Here is a 25,072-nt window from a genome sequence, read left to right on the forward strand (position 1 = left end):
CTACTTTAAATGCATATCTTAGCATGTTGCACAATGTACTTTGCAAACTGAAATACCAGTCGTTCGTGGAAGCATTGTTGTTTTTTGTGGATGTAAATGAAAACGACAATTCAAAAGAATATATGAATATTCAAGACATTAAAGTTGGTGCTTATCTCATTAGATTTTAAAGCACCATGTCACTTTAGTACAAATGACCTTCTTCTGATCATGCGTAGAATTTTTTGATCATGTGCAGAAAGGAACTACGAACTGGCTTATTAAACTATTTCTTGTAATGCCTCCCTGTGTCTTACATGTATTTACATTAAGGGAAGAATAAAGAAAGTATGTTTAAACATACCATTTTGATAATTCTACAAAACTGACATAACAGACACCACTTTGAAAATGATACGAAAATAACGTTGTCTAATTGCGTTGAAACGAATATGATCTCTTACAAAACACACACAAGAATCAGATTGAATATGCGTATAAGGCATGATGAGTTGGCATCAGATCCTTCAGTATGTCAGCATTTCTTGTCGTCCGTTGACCAGTTTGGACGTTACTTTCCCATCTTCCTCCGTGATCTCCGTTTCCTGTCCATTTTCGTAAATTCTGAGAAAGATGGAGATAAACATTACAACATTAATAGCAAATTGAAAATGAAAATCATAAATTCTGAGATAAATACAATTTGTAGGAGATGAAGGAAAAAAATAAAAGAAAAATGTTGCTATAAAAATACTTGCTTATTAAGGATGACGTGATTCTTCATGGAAAACAAATTTTTAATTTTGTATCGTAATATCTTGAGTCAATAGAGTTTCTTTATCATAAATTATTGGCAATACATATCAAACATTTTGAATATAATACAAGGATAATGCGTGCATGACATAATCAGCTATTCCATTTGCATGTCAAAATAATCTCAGTACTTTAAAAAAAAAAGAATTGTCTAACTTTGAAAGAATGTAACCATTCTAATGTTGAATTATCAGCAGACATTTTCCACCAAAATTATTTTGCCACATAGATGTATTTCTTTGGAACGATAATTATGTACAAACACTGGAGCCTGGAGGGCTTTTTTTATTCTCTTCAAACACATTCGAAATTGTTACCACAAGCTCATTTAAAAATGTTATTATCTTGTGGGATTGATTACGTATTAGCACTTATAAACATCTTACTTTGTTGTTTTAATTTTCTTGCCGTTGATGAACCTAGTAGAGGTTGAAGTTCTCCTCACACCGGTAGCAGAATTAGGGGTTCCAAAAGATGACGATGAAGAGAATGATGTGAACCTTAAAGAGAAGGACATATTTTGATTACAATAAATCCCTTACTATTTCAAACAAAAATGTACTGATGTAGGAAAAGTAAGGAATATTTGTATTAAAATATTACCGGTACACTATTAAAAGGGAAACATGCTAATGAAAAAAAATGAATATGCGAGAATGGGGAAAATGATGTAAATCAAGGAGAGAAGAAAGTATTTGATTTGATTACAATAAATTGCTTTCAACTTTTTTATAAGTAAAATAATATAGGAAAATTCAGGAATACTTGTATCAAAACAATATTATACTAAAAGAGAAAACAAACATGCTAACAAAATAAACATCTATAATAATATATGTGCCACAAATCTAAATTTAATACAGTGTTTTAAAGGGTAATTTAAAAAAAAACATTTCTGAGAGAGGGCAAAAGCAATTTCGAATTTGACTTTCAACACTTGAAATAAAAAATCAACCACCACTACATTTTTAGAAAAGACTGAAACGTAAGAAACTCCAGCACAAGATTGACCTTTACCTGAGCTTAATAATGGACAATCTTTCATACCATAATGATAATAGCCAATTTTTAATTTTATAAAGCACTTTTCCCTGAATGGCTCAAAGCGCGTTACAGCATATTATTACCCCGGCCTTTGGATTCATTTCAATCCCGCACGAAAAGTGCACAATTTCCACTCCCTGGGGAGTATTCCTTGCATTCATCGCAGCCTCATTATGGCGCTGGCAAAATCAAACATACAATATCTTTCGCATCCTACCGGGTACCAATTTAGCACCTGGGTCGAGAGTGGCAAAGTGTGGATTAACGCCTTGCCAAAGGACGCTAGACCGCGGTGGGATTCGAACACACGACCCTCTGTTTACAAGGCGAGAGTCAGAACCACTACACCACAGCTCTTCCATGATACCAAGGAGGACTTACCCACTGCCAAAATCTCCGAATGCACTGCCAAATGAGGAGAAACCTCCTCCTCCACCATCATGTAGTCTAGAACTGTATCAAAGCAATCACCATGCACAATACCATACAATGGCATGCAAGGGAGAATAGAGTATAGGTGGATATAAAATAGAAAACGGGGAAAACAACAAATGGAAAAGGTTAAATGTCTACTCTCTCACATAAAAGACATTAAAGAGCTTTTGCACAGCATTTTTTGAGGACATTATTCAATTGACTGTATGTGCATACTGTAAAAAGTACCCAAATATAGTAGCCAAACCCTGTTGCATAAAAAAAGTACAGATGTGCCAGTAGCGCAGTGAGCCAAAAGATTTGGGAGGGTAAAACATGGGATAATACATAAATTATGGGAAAATAAAGTTGCAAGCGAGCTAGAAAAGTTTTTGACCTTTTTTTAGTAAAAAATGTTGTGATTACGGCATAATATTCAGGGAAAGATATCTTTTACCCTTTTCCCTGTCCTTATCTTTCCTTTTTTCTCTTTTTTTCGTGGTCGTGACTCTTTTTTTTCGGGGGGGGGGGGGGCATGGCCATTGGAATGTGTAATGGTAATTTTGCTATTGTGGTAAATACTATCATAATTATTATTCCAGTCTCATTTATACAGGTTTAATATTAATAGCCTCACCAGTGACGCACACTGTTCTCCCTAGAGGGCCCGGGTAACTAAAATTACGAAAGAGATTAAATTTTTTTCATCCGGACTTTCTTGTATTGGGACAGAGAGCAGTCTAAAGGTACTGTACAAGTATATTACAATGAACATTTTTACTACACTGTAAGTACTACGACAAGGTTTTAAGAAAGAGCGAGAACAATGAGTCCATACATGTACAGGTACACTGTACAAGCAGCTCTGTCACTCGAATTACATCAAATTGGAATAAAGAAACTGAAAATAAAAAACATGTGGAAAAAGCTCTTCCTTTCCCAACAAGTTAAAATCTGCATGCTTTTTTAAAGATGCATCTAGAATGGTGTCTCACTGTCTATAATCTGGCAATTAGTTTTCACATATATCCAGTATACAATAGAGCACACTGTGCATGTCTTGTACATTACATTGTCAGTCTGACTCAGTCAAGTTTTGTTTTATACACAGTACATATGTTCACGTACACTCGTCGGCTTCACGCAAGAAGGGACTTATTGACATTTTCTTTTAAAAAATTGTTTTTTTTTCATTGTTAAAATGGAAAAAACATATAAATGTCATGAACTTTCTTCTGTACCATTTTTGAACCTAAATGCGACGTGACGTAGTGATCAAAAACATTCCAACGTGCTTTACGCACGTACATGTAGATGCGTCCTTTTTCTAGGAACTGGATCGCGCATTTAGTTCCCAATAAAAGCCAGTTTTTCATTCAACGTGCTTACGCGCATCGATTTGCGCTAGAGGCCTTTTTCTGGAAACTGGATTGTGCATTCGCGTTAACGGCCTTTTTTCTGGGAACTTGATCAGTGGATTGTGTATTTTTTCTTCCCGGAAAAAGGGGGTATGGCATTCATTCTTAAAATTAGAAAGCGTTTTAGAGTATTTTAAATAAAATCACAAAATATCAATTACCGATGAGACAAAGTCTTGCTTAATCAGAAAATTTGAGAATTAGGACAGAAAATAATACACATGTAGCTGCTAAAAGCAAATAAATAAGGTCAAAACATGATTTGCATTTTCTCGAAAATGTATATTTTGCGCACGTGCTCGCTAAGTCCCTTCTTGCAGGAAACTGATGACGCACTGTACAATTTAAACATGCAGTGACTATAAGGTAATTACAGTACATTAATTTCACAAAACAAGCCCTCTGTCTACAATACAGTGAAATTGGGAAAAATTAAGGTAACAAATTCGCAAATTGTTTCTCAGTGTATGTACATGTACATGTATTTTAGCTACACCTCTTTTTCCTTCACTTTTAACAGGATTATAATTCCTTTTTTTCCAAGAAGATCAACAAAAAATAATACTAATAGAGCAAGCAATTTGATAAATGTAGAGTGATTATCCATTCTTCAGTGCTCAATACACTGAACACTGTCAAATGAAAGTTTGGACATTATTTTTAAATGGAATATCAAAACTTTTATACATGTAGCTCATTATGAGGGCATTGGCTGGATTCACAAATGAATAATAATGAATGAGAATGAAAGAATGAAACAAAAAACATCGAACCTGAAAAGAATGATGCATGAAGACATCCAGTAATGAATTATGAGATGTGAGCAAGGAATTGTTTTTCTTATAGCGACTTGAACGCATACTTGTATGCAAATAATAATATTCACTATTTGTGTTGCAAGATGATTTATATACATGTACATTTTTTTTCTGGAATATGAATTGCTTTCAATTTTTTTTTTTGGGGGGGGGGGCATAAAGAATGGAAACTACACAAATTCTAACTACATGTATTCATGATTGAACAATTCTACACATCATAGCAGCTTTATATAGGTCTGCATAGGTTTCATAATTTTAATCCAAGACATCTTTTCTATGGGGTACATTTCTATATTACACCACAAATGTGGAGACAAAATTGTGAGCGAAATTGATCTGCTTGAGACAAGGAGGCAAGACAAAAGTTCATGTTCTTCTTGGATTGATGATTTTAAAATGATTATAACAAAACAAATTCTACACATACACATATAACACTGCAGTCCATCATCCTCTTAATACATCACAGTTATAGACAAGGTACAGATGGATAAATAATCAGAGTAGCAATGGGGGGGGGGGGCTACTGAAGCAAGGGTAAAACAAACAACCTCACATCCAGGAACCCTTACCCACTACGAGGAAAGATACTCCATAGATCACCATAGGGATCAAACATAAAGCCAGAGCGTAGTCGGCTTGGTGCATGGGGCAAACTGAATGGGTGGGAGGTTGATTGAAAAGGATGGATGAAAACAAAAAAAGTATTTCATCATCTGAGTACAGTAGGCATGGTAATTCTACAAGAGCAAAAATACTTTTCATATGATTGAATATTTAATCAGAGAAAGGCAACAGGTAGCCCACCTTAGAGGTCAAGTCCACCCCAGAAAAATGTTGATTTGAATAAAAAGAGAAAAATCAAACTAGCAAAACATTGAAAATTTCATCAAAATCAGATGTAAAATAAGTATTTTAAAATTTTGCTTATTTTTCACAAAAAAAGTGATATGCACAACTCAAATGAGATAGTCGACGATGTCCCTCACTCACTATTTCACGTTTTTTTATTGTTTGAATTATAAAATATTTCATCTTCTTAAATACTGTAGATTTGACAATAAGGACCAACCTGACTGAATCATATAGTATTAAAGAATACTCATTCCATGTGTTCAGGGAGGAATTAATCATTGTTTCACTTGACAATGAGGAGAAATATAGAATATTCCCTATTAAAGAAATAGCAAGTGGATGACGTCATCAGTCTCCTGATTTGCATACCCACCAGGATGTGCAACTGTTTTGTAAAATAAAGCAAAACTTTAAAATCTCATAAATTTCTTATCTTACATCTGCTTTTGATGAAATTTTCAGTGTTATGCTTGTTGGATTTTTCTCTTTTTATTCAAATCAACTTTATGTTCGGGTGGTCTTGTCCTTCAATATTGTAATTACACGTACAGTGTGCTTCTCTTTATGGAACAGCCCTACAGTTTTTTTATTACTCATTATATTTTGGGGAGACTGAAAATAAAATGTTACATGTATGTGAGCATTCTGAAATACACATGGTATAGTACAAAGGCCTACATGTACGTATAGGCATTGCAATAGGGAATACTTTTCAATTGATGAAGTATTTCAACACAATACAATGTTCATAAATATCTGCATTTCTGATTTGAGCATATTCAAGTAATATATCACACAAATGGGTCCACTTTCATAAGACTAGTTTAGTATAACAAGAAATTTGATACAACAGTTTAACCCTATCTAGGCCGGGGTACTTTGGGAGTTCATATGGCCGGGGGGGGGGCTGGGAGGCCCCCCCATAAGATCTCGGCCGTTGACCGCGCGATCGCGCCGAAAATTGGCATGCTGGTTGCCTGGGACATAATCTCCAAGATTGTATAGTAATTTTTTTCGTGCGAATCGCTATTAAGTGATTATGCTAATTTATGCGTAATTAGTATGCGAAATCATACTTTTTCCTCTAACTCCCTAAATAAAGCTCCAAATGTACTAATTTTTGGTATTGAAACTCTTTGTGGTGTTCTTAGCAAGTGTACATGAAAAAAATTGCGATATCAAATCATTTTCTTATGTATTTTATTGTTTTTTGCAATTTCTTATGTATTTCTCTGTTTTTTGACCTTTTGTTTTTCATTGTTTTTTCAATGAAATTTGTTGGGGACTCTTCTGTGATCATAAAAAGCATAAAATAAATACATTTAGAGCAGCAAAACTAAAAATAATCATACATTTATGAATTTTGGTTGAAAACACAATTTGCATTGACTTTGTACACGAAATCACGTTTTTGAGCAATTTTCGGTCTGACATGCACTTACATAATGTTGCGTAATTTCGGAACCACATACCCGGAGGATGCAAAGTTGGTCTCAAAAGTTGCGCAAGACTTGAAAGTAAAAAGTCAGCGAGTGGCGCGGTCAAAAAATTTTGCATGGCGAAAATATTGCGCGATTTGTTGAGGGGGGGGCCTCCGAGGCCCCCCCCGGCCTAGATAGGGTTAAATCTACTGAAATCATTCAATTCAATTGGCCCAATAGTATCAACTTGTTATTGTGCATTTTTTTGTTCATATAAACACGTCTTGATGACACTGGATCCTAGCCTGCCACATGTACATGTTGTTCATGTACCAGTCCTGGGGCCCGTTGCATAAAGAGTTGCAATCAACCGCAACTCTAACAGTCAATCGCAACTTGATTTTCAACAGCGTGCATTTGGGACTTGCGATTGATTTTTTGACTTGCATTTAAACACAACTCTTTCTGCAACAGGCCCCTGGAACATCTTTTTACGATCGATTGCATTAACAATCTAAAATCAATCATGAACATTTTTAAAATCAATTATGAAAACGAATTGCGAAAATGGTTTGTTGCGATCGATCACAAAACTCAATTATGATTAGTTGCTGTGTTACAGGGCCCAGGAAGATGAAAAACAGAAACAAACTATTCAGGTCAGACAGTGTATGCACTAATACCTCTATTGAATGAGTTGTTTTGATAACGCCACCATCTCAATTCTCTGCTAACAAGAGCATGAAATGATATCTAGTTCCTTTTATCAGTGCCCTCCCATGCAGTGTAAACTAGAACACACTGCACTTGGCCGAGATGACCTTGGAAAAGCCTGCTGTCTAAACTGCATTAGATTTATAGGACAAGGATAAGACATATAGCAGTACTCGGAAATCTTACAAGGATGGGAGATATGTTTGATTAGAAGAAGGAAATAAAAGCTGTATCAACTTTTCAAGGAACTTAAAAAGAAAGTTGAAGTTGAATCTGATGAGTACGGAAACATTGTTTAATTAAGAAAAGAGGGAAAACAAAGCTGTTTTACTAACTGTTCCAGGAACTTAAAAAAGAAAGTTGAAGTTGAATCTGATGGGTATGGAAACTTTGTTTAATTATAAAAAGAGGGAAAATAAAACTGTATTAACTGTTCAAAGAAATTAAAAAGAAACTTTGAAGTTGAATCTAATGAGCATGGGAATTTCGTTAAATTGTAAAAAGAGGGAAAATAAACCTGTATTAACTGTTCAAGGAACTTTAAAGAAACTTGAAGTTGAATCTGCTGAGTGTGGAAATTTTGTTTTATTACAAAAAGAGGGAAAATAAAGCTGTATAAACTGTTCAAGGGACTTGAAAAGAAAGTTGAAGTTGGATCTGCTGAGTCTGGAAATTTTATTCAATTATAAAAGAGGGAAAAATATTAAAAGCTGTATAAAACTGTTCAAGGAACTTTGAAGAAACTTGAAGTTGAATCTGCTGAGTATGGAAATGTTTTTGATCAAAGGAGGGAAATGGAAAGCCTCTATAAACATTTCAAGGAAGTTAAAAAAAAAAGAAACTGAAGTTATGATATAAATAATAATTGGCATTTATATAGCGCTTTATCAATCTACGACAGTTCAAAGCGTTTCACAATTATTAATACCCGGTCACTGGATTCATAGCATTCCAAGCAGCCTGTTTAGGCGCAAACTTGCTAAACCAACCACAATGACGGTTGTTTCCTACCGGTACCCAATTAGCACCTGGGTGAGAGTGGCAAAGTGTGGATTGACGCCTTGCCAAAGGGCCCCAGGCCATGGTGGGATTCGAACACACGACCCTCTGATTACAAGGCGAGAGTTAGAACCGCTACACCACAGCGCTTCCACAAAGTTATGGTGTGGTTGGGTGTGTGTGTAGGGGGGGGGATCTAAATTGACAAGATGCGGAACTCACCCGAAGGAAGGTAGACCAGAGTTGAAGAAAGAATCCTGGAAAAGTGAATCATGAGTGTCGTAAGATCCGCGTGTTGATTCTGTCAAAATATTAAAAGCATTACTACATGTATATCAAGAGCAATTCAAGCTGTATTCATAAAGATAATTACTTCCCCAGAAGTACAGTATATGTTGTTTTCTATAGGTTTCATAAAAACTGATTGAGAATAATTTGTATATCCCTTTTAATATTGAAATTATTCTCGAGATTTAAGAAATTTCATCGATATAAGCCAAAGTTTAATCAACACTGACCGATAATACTATGATTACCCCTTATCATTATTATTCCCTATATTTTATTCCCATCACCATAAGTTCTATCGAAATTGATTGAAGATACTCTGATAAGTTCTCATCAAGATTATTCTTGAGATTAAAGACTCCAACTTGAAATCACCCCTAAATGGTGTGAATTGTGAATGGGCAATTGGGGCAGTCAGGAGGGCAAAATCGCCCGTTGACCTCATGTACTTCCTACGCTGTGCTGATGTACTAACCTTCAAAGAAGGCACTGAAAGGGTTGTTGGTTCCAAAGAATTCCCTGAAGATATCGTCTGGGTTCCTGAACTCAAAGTGGAATCCTCCCCTCCTTCCAAATCCGCTGCCGAAGCCACCTCCAAAGCTGTCAAAGTCAAAGTCTGTATTGTGTCCTGCAGAGAGAGAGAGAAGACAGAAATAATTTCACTGAAATTGAAAATGGAAAAATAATATGTTGCTGGTTTATTATCCCTCAGGATGAAGATTACAATGTAGTTGCAGCAACCAATCATTTCATGAGAAAGTCTTAAAAATAAAGGTTAAATGCCACCATATTATAGATCTAGTTCTAGTACATCAAAATTTATAAACTAATCTTTGTGAAATCATGAAATCTTTGCTGAAAATCAATCACGCCAATGATCACTAACAGAAAAAGGCATATGTGGGACAGTGTATTAATATTTGTTTAGAAAACTACCCAGCACTTTTTATATGAAATTCCATGCTTATTTTGCTCATTTCTCAGCAATTACACCTTTTTTTTCCAGAACCATTTGGCACATATTTTCTATTTATGCATACAAACACTTGGGTGGTCATTTCATTTCATAAATTCTGTTCGAACTCAGTTAGTACCACAACTGGTATTTAAAGCTGAATGACAGCTCATTGAGTGGTACATTGTATGCAAAAAATATTTTTACAAAACTTACATTAATGAGGACTTTGCGCATACATTCGTAATTCCGAAGCTTCGTAATTCCGAAGGTTCGGTTATTCCGAAGGTTCGTATTTCCGAAGGTTCGTATTTCCGAAGGTTCGTAATTCCGAAGGTTCGTCAATCCGAAAACGAAATAAGGTTCGTAATTCCGAAGGTTCGTTAATCCGAAAACGAAATAAGGTTCGTAATTCCGAAGGTTCGTTAATCCGAAAACGAAATAAGGTTCGTAATTCCGAAGGTTCGTTAATCCGAAAACAAAATAAGGTTCGTAATTCCGAAGGTTCGTTAATCCGAAAACGAAATAAGGTTCGTTAATCCGAAAATTGAATAAGGTTCGTATTTCCGAAAATGAAAATTATTCATTTTGGTAACAAACACGGATAATAATAATAATAGCTGGGAGAACAGTTTTCAGAACTGAAGTGGCTTCCCTGGGTAAATAATATAATTTTTATCATTTTAGGCCTACATGAAATTTCCAAAAGTTTGAGCACGTGATTCGCTGGCAACATCTCACAAGGATGCCCTTTTAACAGTAATTGACCAAATAGGCGAATTTTACATTTTCCCCCAAACCGCTTGCTCGCTACGCTCGCAGAAATGAAACGTAATATATAACTTACTAATCAGAGATCACTTAATTTTTTTTGCTCAACTTAATTACTACAAAACACACAACCTCTTTACACAGATAATAATCTTATTGCGAAAATATCCGTTTGCACCAAAATGCCCCTATTGGCCCCTTTTTTGGCTCCCCCCAAAAGGAAAATACGTTCCGCCGCCACTGGTTGAAACACGCATCGTCTTCATGGCTAACTGCAAAAAGTTCTTAAAATGTCCCCTTTAGATCAGGTCAGAGCTTATATTTAAAATTTCTGTTCGCGCTTCTTGCTCGCAGTTATTATCTAGTTACATAGGCATCTCGTTTTGAAGATCACAAACATATTGCCCATCATATTAAAAAAAAATATAGCTCGTGCTCGCATTATTCAAAAAGGGTTTATCATGTTATTACATATTTACTTTATTTTATAAGTATAAAGCTAATTATTGACTGTTAGGACTACCCTTTCAAAAAACAAACAAAAATCAACTTTAAGCTGCCGATCGAGGAAAATATGGCCGAAAAAAATTGCTCCCCCCCCATTTGACAAAAGTTGGATCCGCCGGGAGGGAGGCAGGGGGCACTTGCACCCCAAAAATGAAATAAAAAACAGGGAAATGCATATTTTTCTAAAAATGGGAAAGATCTTTTTCAAAAATAAATATGCTGTTTTTCATGTTTTCGAAATAAAATACTCTTTTTAAAGTAAATTTTTCAGGCTGGAATATTGCAAATTTTCAGCTTGCGCTTCGCACTCTCAGTTATTCGATTGGTGAAATATGTATCCTAAAGAGGTCACTAAATTCTTTAAGATTCCTTTTCTGGTCAGTATGTTTAAGCTCGCGTATTGCGCTCGTGTTAATTCTTTAGTTAGATGTACATATTTTTAGTGACAGCAGAAATCTGCTCGGATTTTTAAAAACTTATTTCCATTTTTATTGAAATACCCTTAAGTTTTAGCTTGTGATTCACGCTCGCAACACCTCGCAATAATGCCATTTAAAGAATAATTGACCCCCAAAACGAGTTTTACAACTTCAGTTTTTTTTTACCAAGCCGCTCGCTCATTATACTCTCTCCCGAAAAATAAAGGCTAAATATACATTTTGCCATAATAAGAAGTCATTTCAAAAAAGTTTTTTTTGATAATCTTAAGGTGAAAATATCACCAAAGTGCCCATTTTGACGTATGAGTTTCATTTTTTGGCTTTACCCCCCAAACGAAAATTCGTTTGGCCGCCCTTGCCTTCCCATCCTCATAACAATTGAACGGCAAGTGTCCACCCCCCCTTGCCTCTGCTTTCCCGGTTTTCATTTTTCGGATTAACGAACCTTATTTTGTTTTCGGATTAACGAACCTTATTTTGTTTTCGGATTAACGAACCTTATTTCGTTTTCGGATTAACGAACCTTATTTCGTTTTCGGATTAACGAACCTTATTTCGTTTTCGGATTAACGAACCTTATTTCGTTTTCGGATTAACGAACCTTCGGAAAAACGAACCTTATTTCGTTTTCGGATTATCGAACCTTCGGAAAAACGAACCTTATTTCGTTTTCGGATTAACGAACCTTCGGAACAACGAACCCTATTTCGTTTTCGGATTATCGAACCTTCGGAACAACGAACCTTATTTCGTTTTCGGATTATCGAACCTTCGGAATAACGAACTGTCGGAATAACGCCACAAATGTTCGGATTAACGAACCCTTTTTCGTTTTCGGATTAACGAACATCGAGGTATAGGCAATTTACGTGTTTCGGAATTACGAACCTTCGGAATAAAGAACCTTCGGAATTACGAAGCTTCGGAATTACGAAGTGTAACCGGAATTTGGGCCTACATACAAGCAATATGAAACTGCTTGGTGAACAGTGAAACCAATGAAAATTACCATGAACACTTATCATAAAGTGCATTGCAAAACCAGACACTATTTTCCAGAAAAATTATTGATAAGAAAAGTATTCAAATGCTGTATGCTGTTTGGATTGAAACAGAAATATCACACATTCTGTTCAAGATTTAAAGGGGAGGTTTACCCATATATCAAGTTTGTTTTGAAAAAAGCTGGAAAAAATCCAGACATTATGAGTATTTCTATACAAAATCAAAAGGTGTGCATGTACATGAAGTTACTGTATAATCAGCTTTTATTTTGTGATGTCACACGCAAACATACCATCATAAATTTCAAAATAATGCCATTTGGAAAAACAAATTCATGGTTTTATTAACTAGAGAAATCTCATCATCATAGCCCATACATATACATGTATATTCATAGACACAACATGTATTCTACAAAAATAAATATGTAGAGTACATGTACATGTAATCATGAAAGTAACAAACACATGAAAGTAACAAACACATGTAAGTAACAAACACATGTACAAGGGAGCTGCTTGAATGCAACATTATACTCAACTAGTATGTTCATATACTCAGTCACTCTTTGATGAATTTTTCTCAAAAGTTTGCAAATTCTTTTCTCAAAATTTTCTGTTTTTTACTGAAAAAAAAACCCAGTTTGGATTTATCCTCTGATAAGAATTGGTGTAAAATGGTGTACTGTACATTGTAAAACAAGTTATTATTCAAGACTAGACATGTATGTAGATGTACATATACTACATGAAGCTATAGGCACAAGACTACCCTGAATACTGATACAGTCCAGTACATGTACATCAGGCATTCTTGACATTGTTTTACATCCTAATTTACTACATGTGGAGGATGGCTGAACGAGGGCAAGAGAAAGAAACAAAGAGAATGAGAGAAAGATGGACACAGAAACAGAAGGACAGGGTATTAAAAAGATGTGGACAAAAAAAGGGAGACATTATCCTCTGTAGGAAGGTGTTCAGGAACACATTTTGGAGGGGAGAGTCACCTACATGTAGGGTGTGGGACACAGTCTTTTTCCCAATGAAAATGTGGATGGACCTGTAATGTGTTGCAGCATGGCTGCGATTCACTGGGAAGATGCAAAACCCAGGGGGGGGGGGGAATTGGGGTGGCACTCAACCAAAAAAATGGTGGGGGTGTGCCACGGGCGAGACAAAAAACAGGGTCCTTGGAGCAGATCGCCAGCGTGTGAGTGCGTATACATCCCTATGGAACGGTCATGTGTGGGGGGGGGGGCAGTCAACTATATTGCTGTAGACATACAGGCCGAGCATGTACTCATTAAGGGTTTTTAAAAACACAGATTAAAAAAAGGGGTAGTTTGAAAGACTGGTCAATCGCAGGGTCAAACGTATAATTTAGGTGGAATATGCTTTTTTTTTCCAAAGCTTCTTTTTTTAAAACTAGCCAAACGTGTTTAGGGTATGTTTTTTCCCCCAAGCTTTTCCCCTGGTCATATTCTGGCAACAACTTGTTTAGGGGCCAAAATGTGTAAATAAAGCCTGCAAAATACTTGTTTAGGGCGTTATTTTGCACATGGAGAACTTGTTTAGGGGGTGTTTTGAAATAATTTGGCAATGCGTGTGTACAGCAATACATTTGATTCCCCCCCCCCCAGGCCTACATGTAAGGAAAAATAAAACAAAATTATCAGGCAATCGCACTAAAAGTGCATATCAGTATACATGTGTACAAACATGTACGCAGACTAGTTTTGGACATATCACCATGTGTAAAATGGCAACGACATGTGCTATATTCATGTACTTGTTTTATTCTTGAGAACAGAGCCAAATAAAATCTCAATGTTGACCCTCACACACTGAAAACAGCATTCATGTATCAAATCAAGTGACAGAGCCAGGCAGAGCACAAGTGACGTGTGCCCCGATGATATTTGAGAAACATCCAATAATATAAGTATCTAAATATAGAAGGAAATGGTAATCTATGCCCCCTCTATTTCATAATCCTGGATTCACCAATGAAATTGTAATGTGAAAAGTATTGGAGACTGAAACACTAAAATAGGCACTAAACATTGTAACATGAGAAGTATTAGAGATTGAAACACTAAAATAGACGCTAAACATGTCATTAGGCGGTTTCAAACCGCCTCGATCACAAGAATCCCCGTTAAATTACGAGAACTTTTTAAGGCTAAAAAATACCTGTTAATTATTCCTGCATTCACACCGCCCCGAAACACATCCTTCGGGATAAGTTCCCGAAGTTACGAGCATGCGCAGTATGGTCTGATAAGCAGGCAAGGCGCGAGATTCAAAATCACTAGCCCAGCAGCCACCCACGCCGCCGCGCCCAACGACACGCTCGGCTAAAAGTTCCCGTAATTTGCTTTCACATCGCCAAAATACCTGCGACCTTGGAAAAATCCCCACGAAATTTCTCGTAATTTCGCCAAGTACCTACTATTTAGCGGGTATTTTCTTTCGGGGAAATTACGCGTAGTTTGCTTTCACATTACCAAAATACCTGGTATTTTCTGATCGGGGTAAATTTCCCGATCAGAGAATACCTGGAACTGGCGAACTTCGAGGCGGTCTGAAACCACCTATTGTAATGTGACAAGTATTACAGAATGAAACACTAAAATAGACACTAAACATTGTAACATGAGAAGAGATTGAAACACTAAAACAGACGCTAAACATGTCATTGTAATGTGACAAGTATTAGAGACTGAAACACTACAATAGACGCGAAATATGTCATTGTAATGTGACAAGTACTGGAGACTGAAACACTAAAATAGACAAGTTAAACATTGTAACATGAGAAGTATTAGAGATTGAAACACTAAAACAGACGCTAAACATGTCATTGTAATGTGACAAGTATTAGAGACTGAAACACTAAAATAGACACTAAACACTGTAATGTGAGAAGTATTAGAGATTGAAACACTAAAACAGACGCTAAACATGTCATTGTAATGTGACAAGTATTAGAGATTGAAACACTAAAATAGACACTAAACATTGTAATGTGACAAGGATTAGAGACTGAGACACTAAACAGACACTAAAAAATTGTAATATGACAGGTACTGGAGAGTGAGACATTAAACATGCTTAAAATATGTATAACAGCTCAAAGTCTGATGTACCCTAGCCCTCTTCCGACACCACCTTCATCATCATAACTGTCATGTTAATCACCCCAAATGCCTGTTAATCCCATTAGCCTGCTAATCCACTCAGACTAAAACAGCTTATCTCGTTACACACTCACCCCTATATATGACAACAACAGCAATGGACATTTGAAACCTTTCACCAACAGACCATTGAACATTCTTTAAAGTGTTCTTTGATGATGAAGATAATCAAATGTACTACATGTCTATTCTATATTATGTAGGGAAATTCTACAAAATAAGATTCAATTTAACAAAGTTTTTATAGTGAGCAATGATTTCATGAAGATGACTGTAAGTAAAGCCAAGATTAACGGTAAATTACCCCCTAAAAATAAGAAATATGAAATAGACACATTAAAGATAAATGAACATACTGTACACGTAGTTGCATTTAATACTAAATTTCATGAGGTCTGTAAATTACATGTACCCCCACCCCACCCCTAAAAAGAATAAGAAATAAAAAAATATATAACATAAAAAATATAATAAAAATAAAATAAACCACTTTGTTTAAATAAATAAATATAAAAATAAAAAAACAATAAAAGTAATGAATTCACATACAATAAATGACACAAAAATTAAAAATACACAAATGAAAAATTATTTTAAAAATAAATATTTTTTTTATAAATTTCTCTTTTTTTACCTCCTCCAGACTGCTGTTTCAAACCATCTAGACCATATCTGTCATAGACATCCCTCTTTTTCTCTGAAAAATAATAAAAATACACAGAAATACACAAATGAAATCATTGAAATATTGGGCTAGGATGTGTGAGAAAAATTGTCACAAATAATAGCACTTGATCTCTGCCAATATGACCTCATTATTAATACAATGTACGATGATTGAATTGATGAATTGATGTTACTAACTAAGATATATCCACAACACCATTATTTCTAGGTCAAAGGATTAGATGGACTATAAAGAGACTAAACGGACACACTGTATACATAGTATACAAATAATGTTTATGAGTGCAATGGACAGAATACTTAATGAGGTGAAAGATGAAATGATCCATTCAACGAGGCGTAGCCCAGTTGAATGGATCATTATTTCATCTTTTACTGAATGAAGTATTCTGTCCATTGCACTCATAAACATTCATTATTTGGTTTATATGAACTTTAAAAAAAAAAAAATTTTCATATGAAATCTATGAAATTTGATGCAAAACATGATCATGCAGTGCGAGTTCGGTCTGTTGATAAATGCGCACTGCTGGTGCCTGCAGCTGCAGTCTCGGTGCGCGAGTGCAATGGACAAAATTGTATGGATCCAAAATTGCACGGTTGATGTCATTGCAAATTGGGCTGAATGAACAATATCAAACAACCAATCAAATCACAAGGATCTATCCAGGTGTCATATCTATCCAATATCTTCATGCAAGATACATGCAAAGCAATGTACACCAGCATCCTGAAGTAACCTCCCCCCCTTTCACACATCAGATATCCTCTGCTTAATCATGAAAAAAGATCTTGGAGCTCTACTGTACTACCATACATGTACATGTAGTATAATGGGAAATCCCTTGACAATATTTATTTGTTTACATTACATGTATGCGTGATGAAATGAATAGATCATACAGTATGCTGCATGATACTATCGCCTACTGTTCATCGGACCCCCACGGCTTTGATGAAAGATTGGATGTCTTCAGTATCACTATCACATTATACGTACATGTACAATGATTGTGAATATGATTACATGTACATTACATGTACAGGAGGCATGTTCACACTGGTTACATATTCAACAGACATACAAGGAGAGTGAAGTTTGATTACTTTACATTGGGCATGTTCGCACTGGCTATCACATCAAACACACAATGATGGTAAAGTTTGACTGATAGCATTCACATTACTGGTACACCGTTTTTAGGGGGCTTCACACTGGCTACCATATTTAACATCTATGTATTAGGCCCATGCTAATAGCGATGATTACAGGGCATGTTCACATGGGTTCAATTTAGTGTATACAAAATGATAGTGTTGTACATGCATGATCACATTATATGGGACATATTCCCACTGGCTACCAAATGAAATCTTTTATATTACACACATATTGTGATAGTGAGCATACACTTAGGGGCATGTTCACACTGGCTACCACTAAATTATTACATGTACATGTACATACCCATGTATTGTGGAGAGCAAACAGTGTTTAGGTTGCGTGCATGGTTATAAGAAATGACTAAAAAACACATGAACAATGTTTCACAGAACCTTATCAAAACTTCAATGTAGATCTAGATATGCAACTAATTCAAAAAGTCAGCTTGATAGAAATAGAGTACCAAAGTGATGACGCCACAAAACACTTTTTGTTGCATTTCAACATTTTTTATACCCTATTTTGGTAGAGCATGATGAAAAACCCCCTGCTACCAAAATTTGGTGAGAATCGGTCCATGGGGAGCCTTAGATGTGACCTCATGAATACATAATTATGTAAATTATACATGTAATTAGCCCCACTGAATTCAATGTATCATTGGTCTGGTTCTAAATGTTATGAACCAATTTGCTACCATTGCAAGAATGATATGGGGAGTGTTTCATGCAACAAAAAATATGTGGTTTTCACTAACCACATTGCTCCTAGCCAATCAGATGCAAATATTTCAGTAGCTTATAACACAGCTGGTTTCATGAAATGCTCCGATTGTTAAAGCTAAATGACAGTATGTGCAGTAAAATCACTGATTTCGTGAGAAAGTCTGTAAAACCATGGTTAAGTATGTACTACATGTATCAACGTCGATCTAGATCTGATACAGTTTATAAATAAACTGAACTTTGTGAATTGCTTATTTCTCAGCAATTACACAATTTCTGCCAGAATCCTTCAGCACATGTTTTATTCATATAAACAGACACTTGGGTCATCATTATATTGGATTCTGTAAAAAGTCATTTTGAGATCGTTACCACAACTGGCAATTTTCTTTAATAGGAAACATGTATCTTACTATCTGATAGAATCTCATATGCCTCGGCAATCTCTTTGAACCTCCTCTCAGCTTCTTTCTTGTTGTTAGGGTTCTTGTCGGGATGCCATTTCAATGCGAGTTTTCTGTAACTGAAGGTGGAAAGAAAAAAAGTGAGAAAGTAACAACAACAAACACTTTAAACAGGTATGAATCAAGCAAACATTCTACTGACAAATATTTCAAGGATATATACATGTACAAGGGTACATGTAGGAAATAATTATATTTTTTTCCAAATTGGCTTGATTGCTGAATGCTTGAGGCTATTCTTTTTTTTAATTTTGAACTTTTACTTACAATTACCAAAACAGGCAGGAGTAGACGATAGCTCGCCCTAAATAATCGTTAAGGTTGGTTGAAGGTTAAAGATCATTTAATTTCCATTTTTTGCTCAACAAACAATTATTCTGTAGATTTTAAGCACCCTAAAAGCATTCCATTTTGTAAATTTAAAGAACCAGAATTAGACCAGGTTTTGGTGTACAGTACAAATACCAAATGAATTTATAACAAAAGACAATCCAAAGAGTACTGAATATTTGTTAAAAGTAGAATGCAAAATCTAACATTTACAGTTGTACTATTGGATAAGGTGCAGCTAATTTTTATGCTTCACTTCTTTTTATATATATGTACCACTCTCCAACCCCTCTCTCCCCCACCCCACTCCTTATCCCTCAACCTTATTCTCCGTCTCTTTTTTCTTGATTACCCCCAATGCCACAAGTGCAGAAAATATATCGGTATACATGTGTATATGATGTAGTACATGTATAGATATACAGTATATCTATACATGTACTATGTGTACGTATTACCCCAATCACATTGTCAAACATGTTTATTTAATGAATATTTTACTAAAGAACTACAGTATTCAACTTACGCTTTCTTGATGTCACTATCACTGGAGGTCTTGGAAACATTGAGGACTCTGTAGAAGTCAGGCATCGTGATGATTGTGGATTAAACAACCAAATGGCTTTACATGTAATAAGAATGAAAAAAAAAAAGAAATGAATAAAGGGCATAAATTGCTGAAACAAGTGGAATGCCTCTGGCCGTCTCACCTGCATCACGCGGTTCAATATAGCAGCAGTGCTGACTCTGAATACTACTATAACTTGCACAAGATGTTCAGTGATACATGGTTACTCTTATGTCCACTTTTTATGAACTAGACCAATAAACTTACAGAGATATGATGGTTATTCAACAAAAAACCCCAACATGGCCAAAGTTCATTGACCTTACATGACCTTTGACCTTGATCATGTGACCTGAAACTCGAACAGGATGTTCAGTGATACTTGATTACTCTTAATATGTACAAGTTTCATGAATCAGATCCATAAACTTTCAAAGTTATGATGGTAATTCAACAGATACACCCAATTCGGCCAAAGTTCATTGACCTTTGACCTTGGTCATGTGACCTGAAATGCGCACAGGATGTTCAGTGATACTTGATTACTCTAATGTCCAAGTTTAACTAGACCAATAAACTTTCAAAGTTATGATGGTAATTCAACAGATACCCCCGATTCGGCCAAAGTTCATTCACCCTAAATGACCTTTGACCTTAATCATGAGACCTGAAACTTGCACAAAATGTTCAGTGATGCTTGATTACTATTATGTCCAAGTTTCATGAATCAGATCCATAAACTTTCAAAGTTATGATGGGAATTCAACAGATATCCCCAATTCGGCCAAAGTTCATTGACCCTAAATGACCTTTGACCTTGGTCATGTGACGTGAAACTCATGCAGGATGTTCAGTGATAATTGATTAACCTTATGTCCAAGTTTCATGAACTAGGTCCATATATTTTCTAAGTTATGATGACATTTCAAAAACTTAACCTCAGGTTAAGATTTCGATGTTGATTCCTCCAACATGGTCTAAGTTCATTGACCCTAAATGACCTTTGACCTTGGTCATGTGACATGAAACTCTAATAGGATGTTCAGTAATACTTGATTAACCTTATGGCCAAGTTTTATTAACTAGGTCCTAACTTTCTAAGTTATGACATCATTTCAAAAACTTAACCTCAGGTTAAGATTTGATGTTGACGCCGCCGCCGTCGGAAAAGCGGCGCCTATAGTCTCACTCTGCTTCGCAGGTGAGACATAAACTGGGAGGCTGTACTGTAGAATCTATTTGCATAGACCTACATGTACATACATGTACTTGTATAACTCATCCATGCTCAATTTTATTCATACATTCCCCCCCCTAAAAAAATAATATTTTCATTTCAATTTTATTTTGCGGCCCATAGTTCTGTAGGTCTAGACATACATGTACATTGGCCACCTGTTTATAATAGTACATTGTACGATGCCCGGGGGGGCCACTTCCATTCACGAGTGGATACCATGCGCGACCATGGGGTCTCGAAAAGCACCCTAAACACGTAATTTCCATATTCTGAAAATGCACCCCTTAACAAGTATTGGCGTGTGAAACCCTACCCTTAACAAGTATTGGAAACAAAACGATACTCTTGGCAAATATTCCCTGAAATGAACCCCTAAACAAGTACAGGAATGTTTTATTGTTACGGGTCCTTCGGTCGTCGGCTTTACCTTATTTGGTTTAGTACACCTCGCGCAAATAGGACTCTAAACACGTAGTGTTGGGGCAAAAGGACATCCTTTATAAAACATTTTAATTTTGTTTTATCATCCCCGCAAATTCGACCCTAAACACGTAATTTTCCTAGCGAAATAGAAACCCTTTTTTCATTATTTTTGTGTTTTTGACACCCTTATCACGTTACGTACGTAACGTGCCCTATCGTGAAAAGGACATCCTTTTTACGTGTTTTTTTGGTCGTGCATGGTATCCACTCGTCAATGTAAGTGGCCCCCCCGGGGTACCATGTAACTAGGGTATTTAGTGATACCATATGGTCGGGCCGGAAGGGGGCCTCACAGCCCCCCTCCCCCATCTCAGCTGTGGACAGCATTATCGCACTGAAAATCGGCATGCATATTGCCCATGACCTGTGGCCTGTATCACTAAGCGCTAAGATGCGTCTTAAGCATCCATAAGTCCGGTTATAGGACTTAGTGTAAGATGCATCTTAGCGGGAGTTTCACAAAGACCACTAAGACACGTACCGTACTTAGTACCCATTTATCTAAGTTGCATACAGAGCGTAGCCTACGTCTCGTCTCGACGAGACGTAGGAACTGTTCTTAGTGTAATGTCATGTTTCCTAGTGGCCACAAACTGCAGGAGCGCTTCGACTTCAACCCTTTGGAAGTCCTTGCTTCTTTTTCTAGGCGTTTCCTAAATTTTTTGAGGCAAATGCATATTGTTATTAATTTATTTTTATGAATTGCCCAACATCATGTCATTGCCTGTCTGTACACTACCAAATATGTTTATAGTAGAGAGGGGGGGGGGGGGGTAATGGGCACTATTTTTTGTACTCAACACCCCCCCTCCTCCCTTGAGAAAAAACAAAAAGGTAAAATTTTGGTTAATCTTTTGTTTTCGTCGAGGTATCAAATACAACTTCCACTGCATACATTTCACTTTCAATATTTTACTTCTATATGTTGTCTTAAGAAAAAGGTATACCTTCCCCATTATCCTCCTACAGTAGTCAAAATTATGTTAAAAGTGACGAAATTCCTCCTCCTTTCACTTTTTAGTTGCAGACGATTCAGACGAAAACTTGCAGGAAATTACTACTTTTTATCTTCACACAAGGTCGAAGGTCACGAAATTAGGCTTCGTAGACTCAAAATCCAGATGTTTTATTGTTGAAGACGCGTCGCACACAGGACTTAGTAAAGAACTGTTTAGTGGAACTGACGCACCAACAGGACGTCAGTAAGACCCATCTTAGTGTATGACGCGTCGCAGCGACACTTAGTCCCGTTACACTAAGTAATGTTTAGTGAAACAGGCCCCAGATCTACAAATCTGTAAATCTGAGGAATTGAGGTCATATTACAGATTTTTAGCACTCTCAATTCAAGTCTGCGCAGAGCCCCTTGTCTGCGCATACATGTACGGCTTTATATGCGCGATTCTAATAAAAGAAGATACAGGACAGATACAAGTACATGTTCTAACTTTACACCTGCATTACTATAGTATAGGCAAGTATTTCAAAAATCTGAGTCAAAATGGTGGTAAAATATTGAATTTCAGGCATTTCATGTAAAAAGTGTCAAAATGCATCTTTTCTCATCAAAATCCCTGAATTACGTATGTAAAGTTAGAGGGAATGGGTTCGCAGCAGTACAGGTATGTCATGGGCCTCATTTTTTTCCAATCTGAAAATTAATTTTAACTTTCATTAGGTTTTTGGCAACTTCATATTGTTACTTTTCATAATTCAATCATATTATTCTCATAAAATTCACCAAACTTCCACAATAAATACACAAATACTTACAATTTATAGTAGGTATCTAAAAAAAATTGCCAATTTTTTTTTTTTTTTATATGAGCTAAAGACAAAGTGTAACTTACAAGTACCATGTGAAATATTTTGGTTACTTGAAAAAATGAAAAAAGTATTGTATTACAAAACATGTGTTTTCTATGGGAACAGTTTAGAAAACGCGCGCATCTTATGCGTCAGAAAATAATCAAATACGCTCAAACCTTTGCAACTTCCTTCCAAAGGGAACTTAAATAGAAAAATGATGAAAAATTATCAAAAACACAACGTCGAAGTCTTTATATCCTCAAAGCAATAAAATATGGTCAAAATAGCTCATCAGTGACTTTGTTGTTTTCCAACTTTTCCCATAGAAAACACACGTTCGGTAATACGATACCTTTTCAAGTGACCAAAATATTTCACTTGCGAAGAGGGGTCCGATTGGAAGCTGATGTCGTAAAAATGAAAAACAATTTCGGCAAAATTTCTGCATGTTTATATTTTGTAGGTATTTGTGTATTTATGGTGAAAGTTTGGTGAATTTTATTGGAATAATGTGTTTGATATGATCAAATTTATGATGAAAAGTGTTCGGTAATACGATCCACTACCATACCATCCCTGGTGACTTCAGTTAAACCAGGATAATGCCGATTCAACTTATTCAATAGGTTACGGCTGTCTTTATAATTATGAAGCTAAGGGTGGATGAATAAATAATAACATGAATACATGTAATACAATCATAACAGTATGTTCTCGACGCAGACACACCACACTGACACAGTTCAACTTGCGCTCACAAATCACATTCACAATACTACAGAACGTGACACTACATTGCCGGTATGTCGCTGAGCAACTCACCAACTCACTCCACAGCCAGCTTCAATAAGACTGGATATAAAGCCCTTTTTCTGGGCTTCTGTAAGCTGATTTCCAGATTATTTGTTGAAAAACCGTGAAAAATCAGTATCTAAATCTTATTCCTGTAAAACACGTAGATTTTCAGGTGATATGACGAAGTTTATCCATTTGTGCGGCGACAGAAAAACGACTAGCAACGTATTTCTCCAGTCACGAATTCCTGAGCAGCTAAAAATGGCATGTAATGCATTCCTCGTCGAAACCCTGCGGGCCCCTGTCGGGTCAGCTGCTTGGATCGGTCCGTTCTTTCTGGACGAAAAGAATGCTGCGTTTTTTCATGCGGTGAACGGCAGCTTTATGATGCCTGACGAGCTGTAGTGCAATGTACGGTATGGGGGGGGGGGCGTCATTAATTCCTCAAATCATACCAAATGTATTATCAAAAAATAAAAAAGTGGTCAAAATGAAATAAGGGAAGAATTAGAAGAAATATTAAAATGTATACATATATATATGTATGACGTCGCCATGGCATGGAAAACAAAATAATGATAATTTTTTCAAGAATCGATCGGGTTATATATACAATCACAATTATGATTAATCCCCCGCGCGGGAAGGGGGGGGGGGGGGTACCTAGGTTTGGTTTGGACTGGGGTGTGCGGCTGAACGTTCAAAGCCCATATTTATTACGGGTCATTTTGGATTAAAAAAAGGTACCCATTATTAGGGATTTATGTAACTTGACCAAAAAAACGTTATTTCGTATTTTCAAATAAGACAAATGATGAGACCCATGTTCAAGGCCATTTACAAAAATTGGGGCCATGTTTAGGGATTTTCCAGCATAAAACCATATTCCATGCATGTTTAGAGATTTCTTCCAAAGCGATCCATTCCAGCGGCACATATCCCCGTATGTTTTATTTCGTTTTACATTCCCCCTCCCCCGATGAATCAATTTGGTGCCCAGGTTTAATTGTCTGTCATCAAAAATGACTGATTACCTTGAGGAAATCCTTTTTAAATTAAAATTATAATCAAAGGGGAAGTTTACCCTGATAAGTTGTTTTTAGCAGGAAATAAAGAAAAAATTAATATATTTTTGATATAGGGGAAAAATCTTTTCC

The 25,072-nt window shown here is 36.1% G+C and overlaps 1 protein-coding gene across 3 annotated transcripts; it reads right to left on the reverse strand.

The window, feature by feature from the left end:
- Positions 1–454: 454 nt before the first annotated feature.
- Positions 455–24,324, reverse strand: LOC121426884 (dnaJ homolog subfamily B member 6-like). 3 transcript variants are annotated; one of them, XM_041623288.1, is made up of 10 exons: positions 23,943–24,324; positions 19,547–19,642; positions 18,640–18,749; positions 16,284–16,346; positions 9,245–9,397; positions 8,704–8,782; positions 5,065–5,148; positions 2,221–2,292; positions 1,182–1,295; positions 455–603 (listed from the first exon to the last, which is right to left on the reverse strand). In XM_041623288.1, exons 2-10 carry the CDS (start codon positions 19,609–19,611, stop codon positions 507–509), a joined length of 837 nt encoding a protein of 278 aa, XP_041479222.1. In that variant the 5' UTR covers positions 19,612–19,642; positions 23,943–24,324; the 3' UTR covers positions 455–506. The 3 variants fall into 3 exon arrangements, with proteins under 3 accessions (XP_041479222.1, XP_041479223.1, XP_041479224.1); XM_041623289.1 differs by lacking the exon at positions 2,221–2,292; XM_041623290.1 differs by lacking the exon at positions 5,065–5,148 and having other exon boundaries at positions 23,943–24,321.
- Positions 24,325–25,072: the final 748 nt, after the last annotated feature.

Source organism: Lytechinus variegatus, chromosome 13 (assembly GCF_018143015.1).
Source record: "Lytechinus variegatus isolate NC3 chromosome 13, Lvar_3.0, whole genome shotgun sequence".
NCBI classification, from domain to species: Eukaryota; Metazoa; Echinodermata; class Echinoidea; order Temnopleuroida; family Toxopneustidae; genus Lytechinus; species Lytechinus variegatus.

What these genes read in the sequence shown, in the direction of transcription:
- LOC121426884 (XM_041623288.1), bottom strand. Translation starts at nt 19,611, where the DNA reads ATGCCTGACTTCTACAGAGTCCTCAATGTTTCCAAGACCTCCAGTGAT. An exon ending in TTTCAGTGCCTTCTTTGAAG is followed by an intron (nt 8,783 to 9,244) that starts GTTAGTACATCA and finishes ATATTTTGACAG; the next exon opens with AATCAACACGCGGATCTTAC. An exon ending in AAGAAAATTAAAACAACAAA is followed by an intron (nt 604 to 1,181) that starts GTAAGATGTTTA and finishes CATCTTTCTCAG; the next exon opens with AATTTACGAAAATGGACAGG.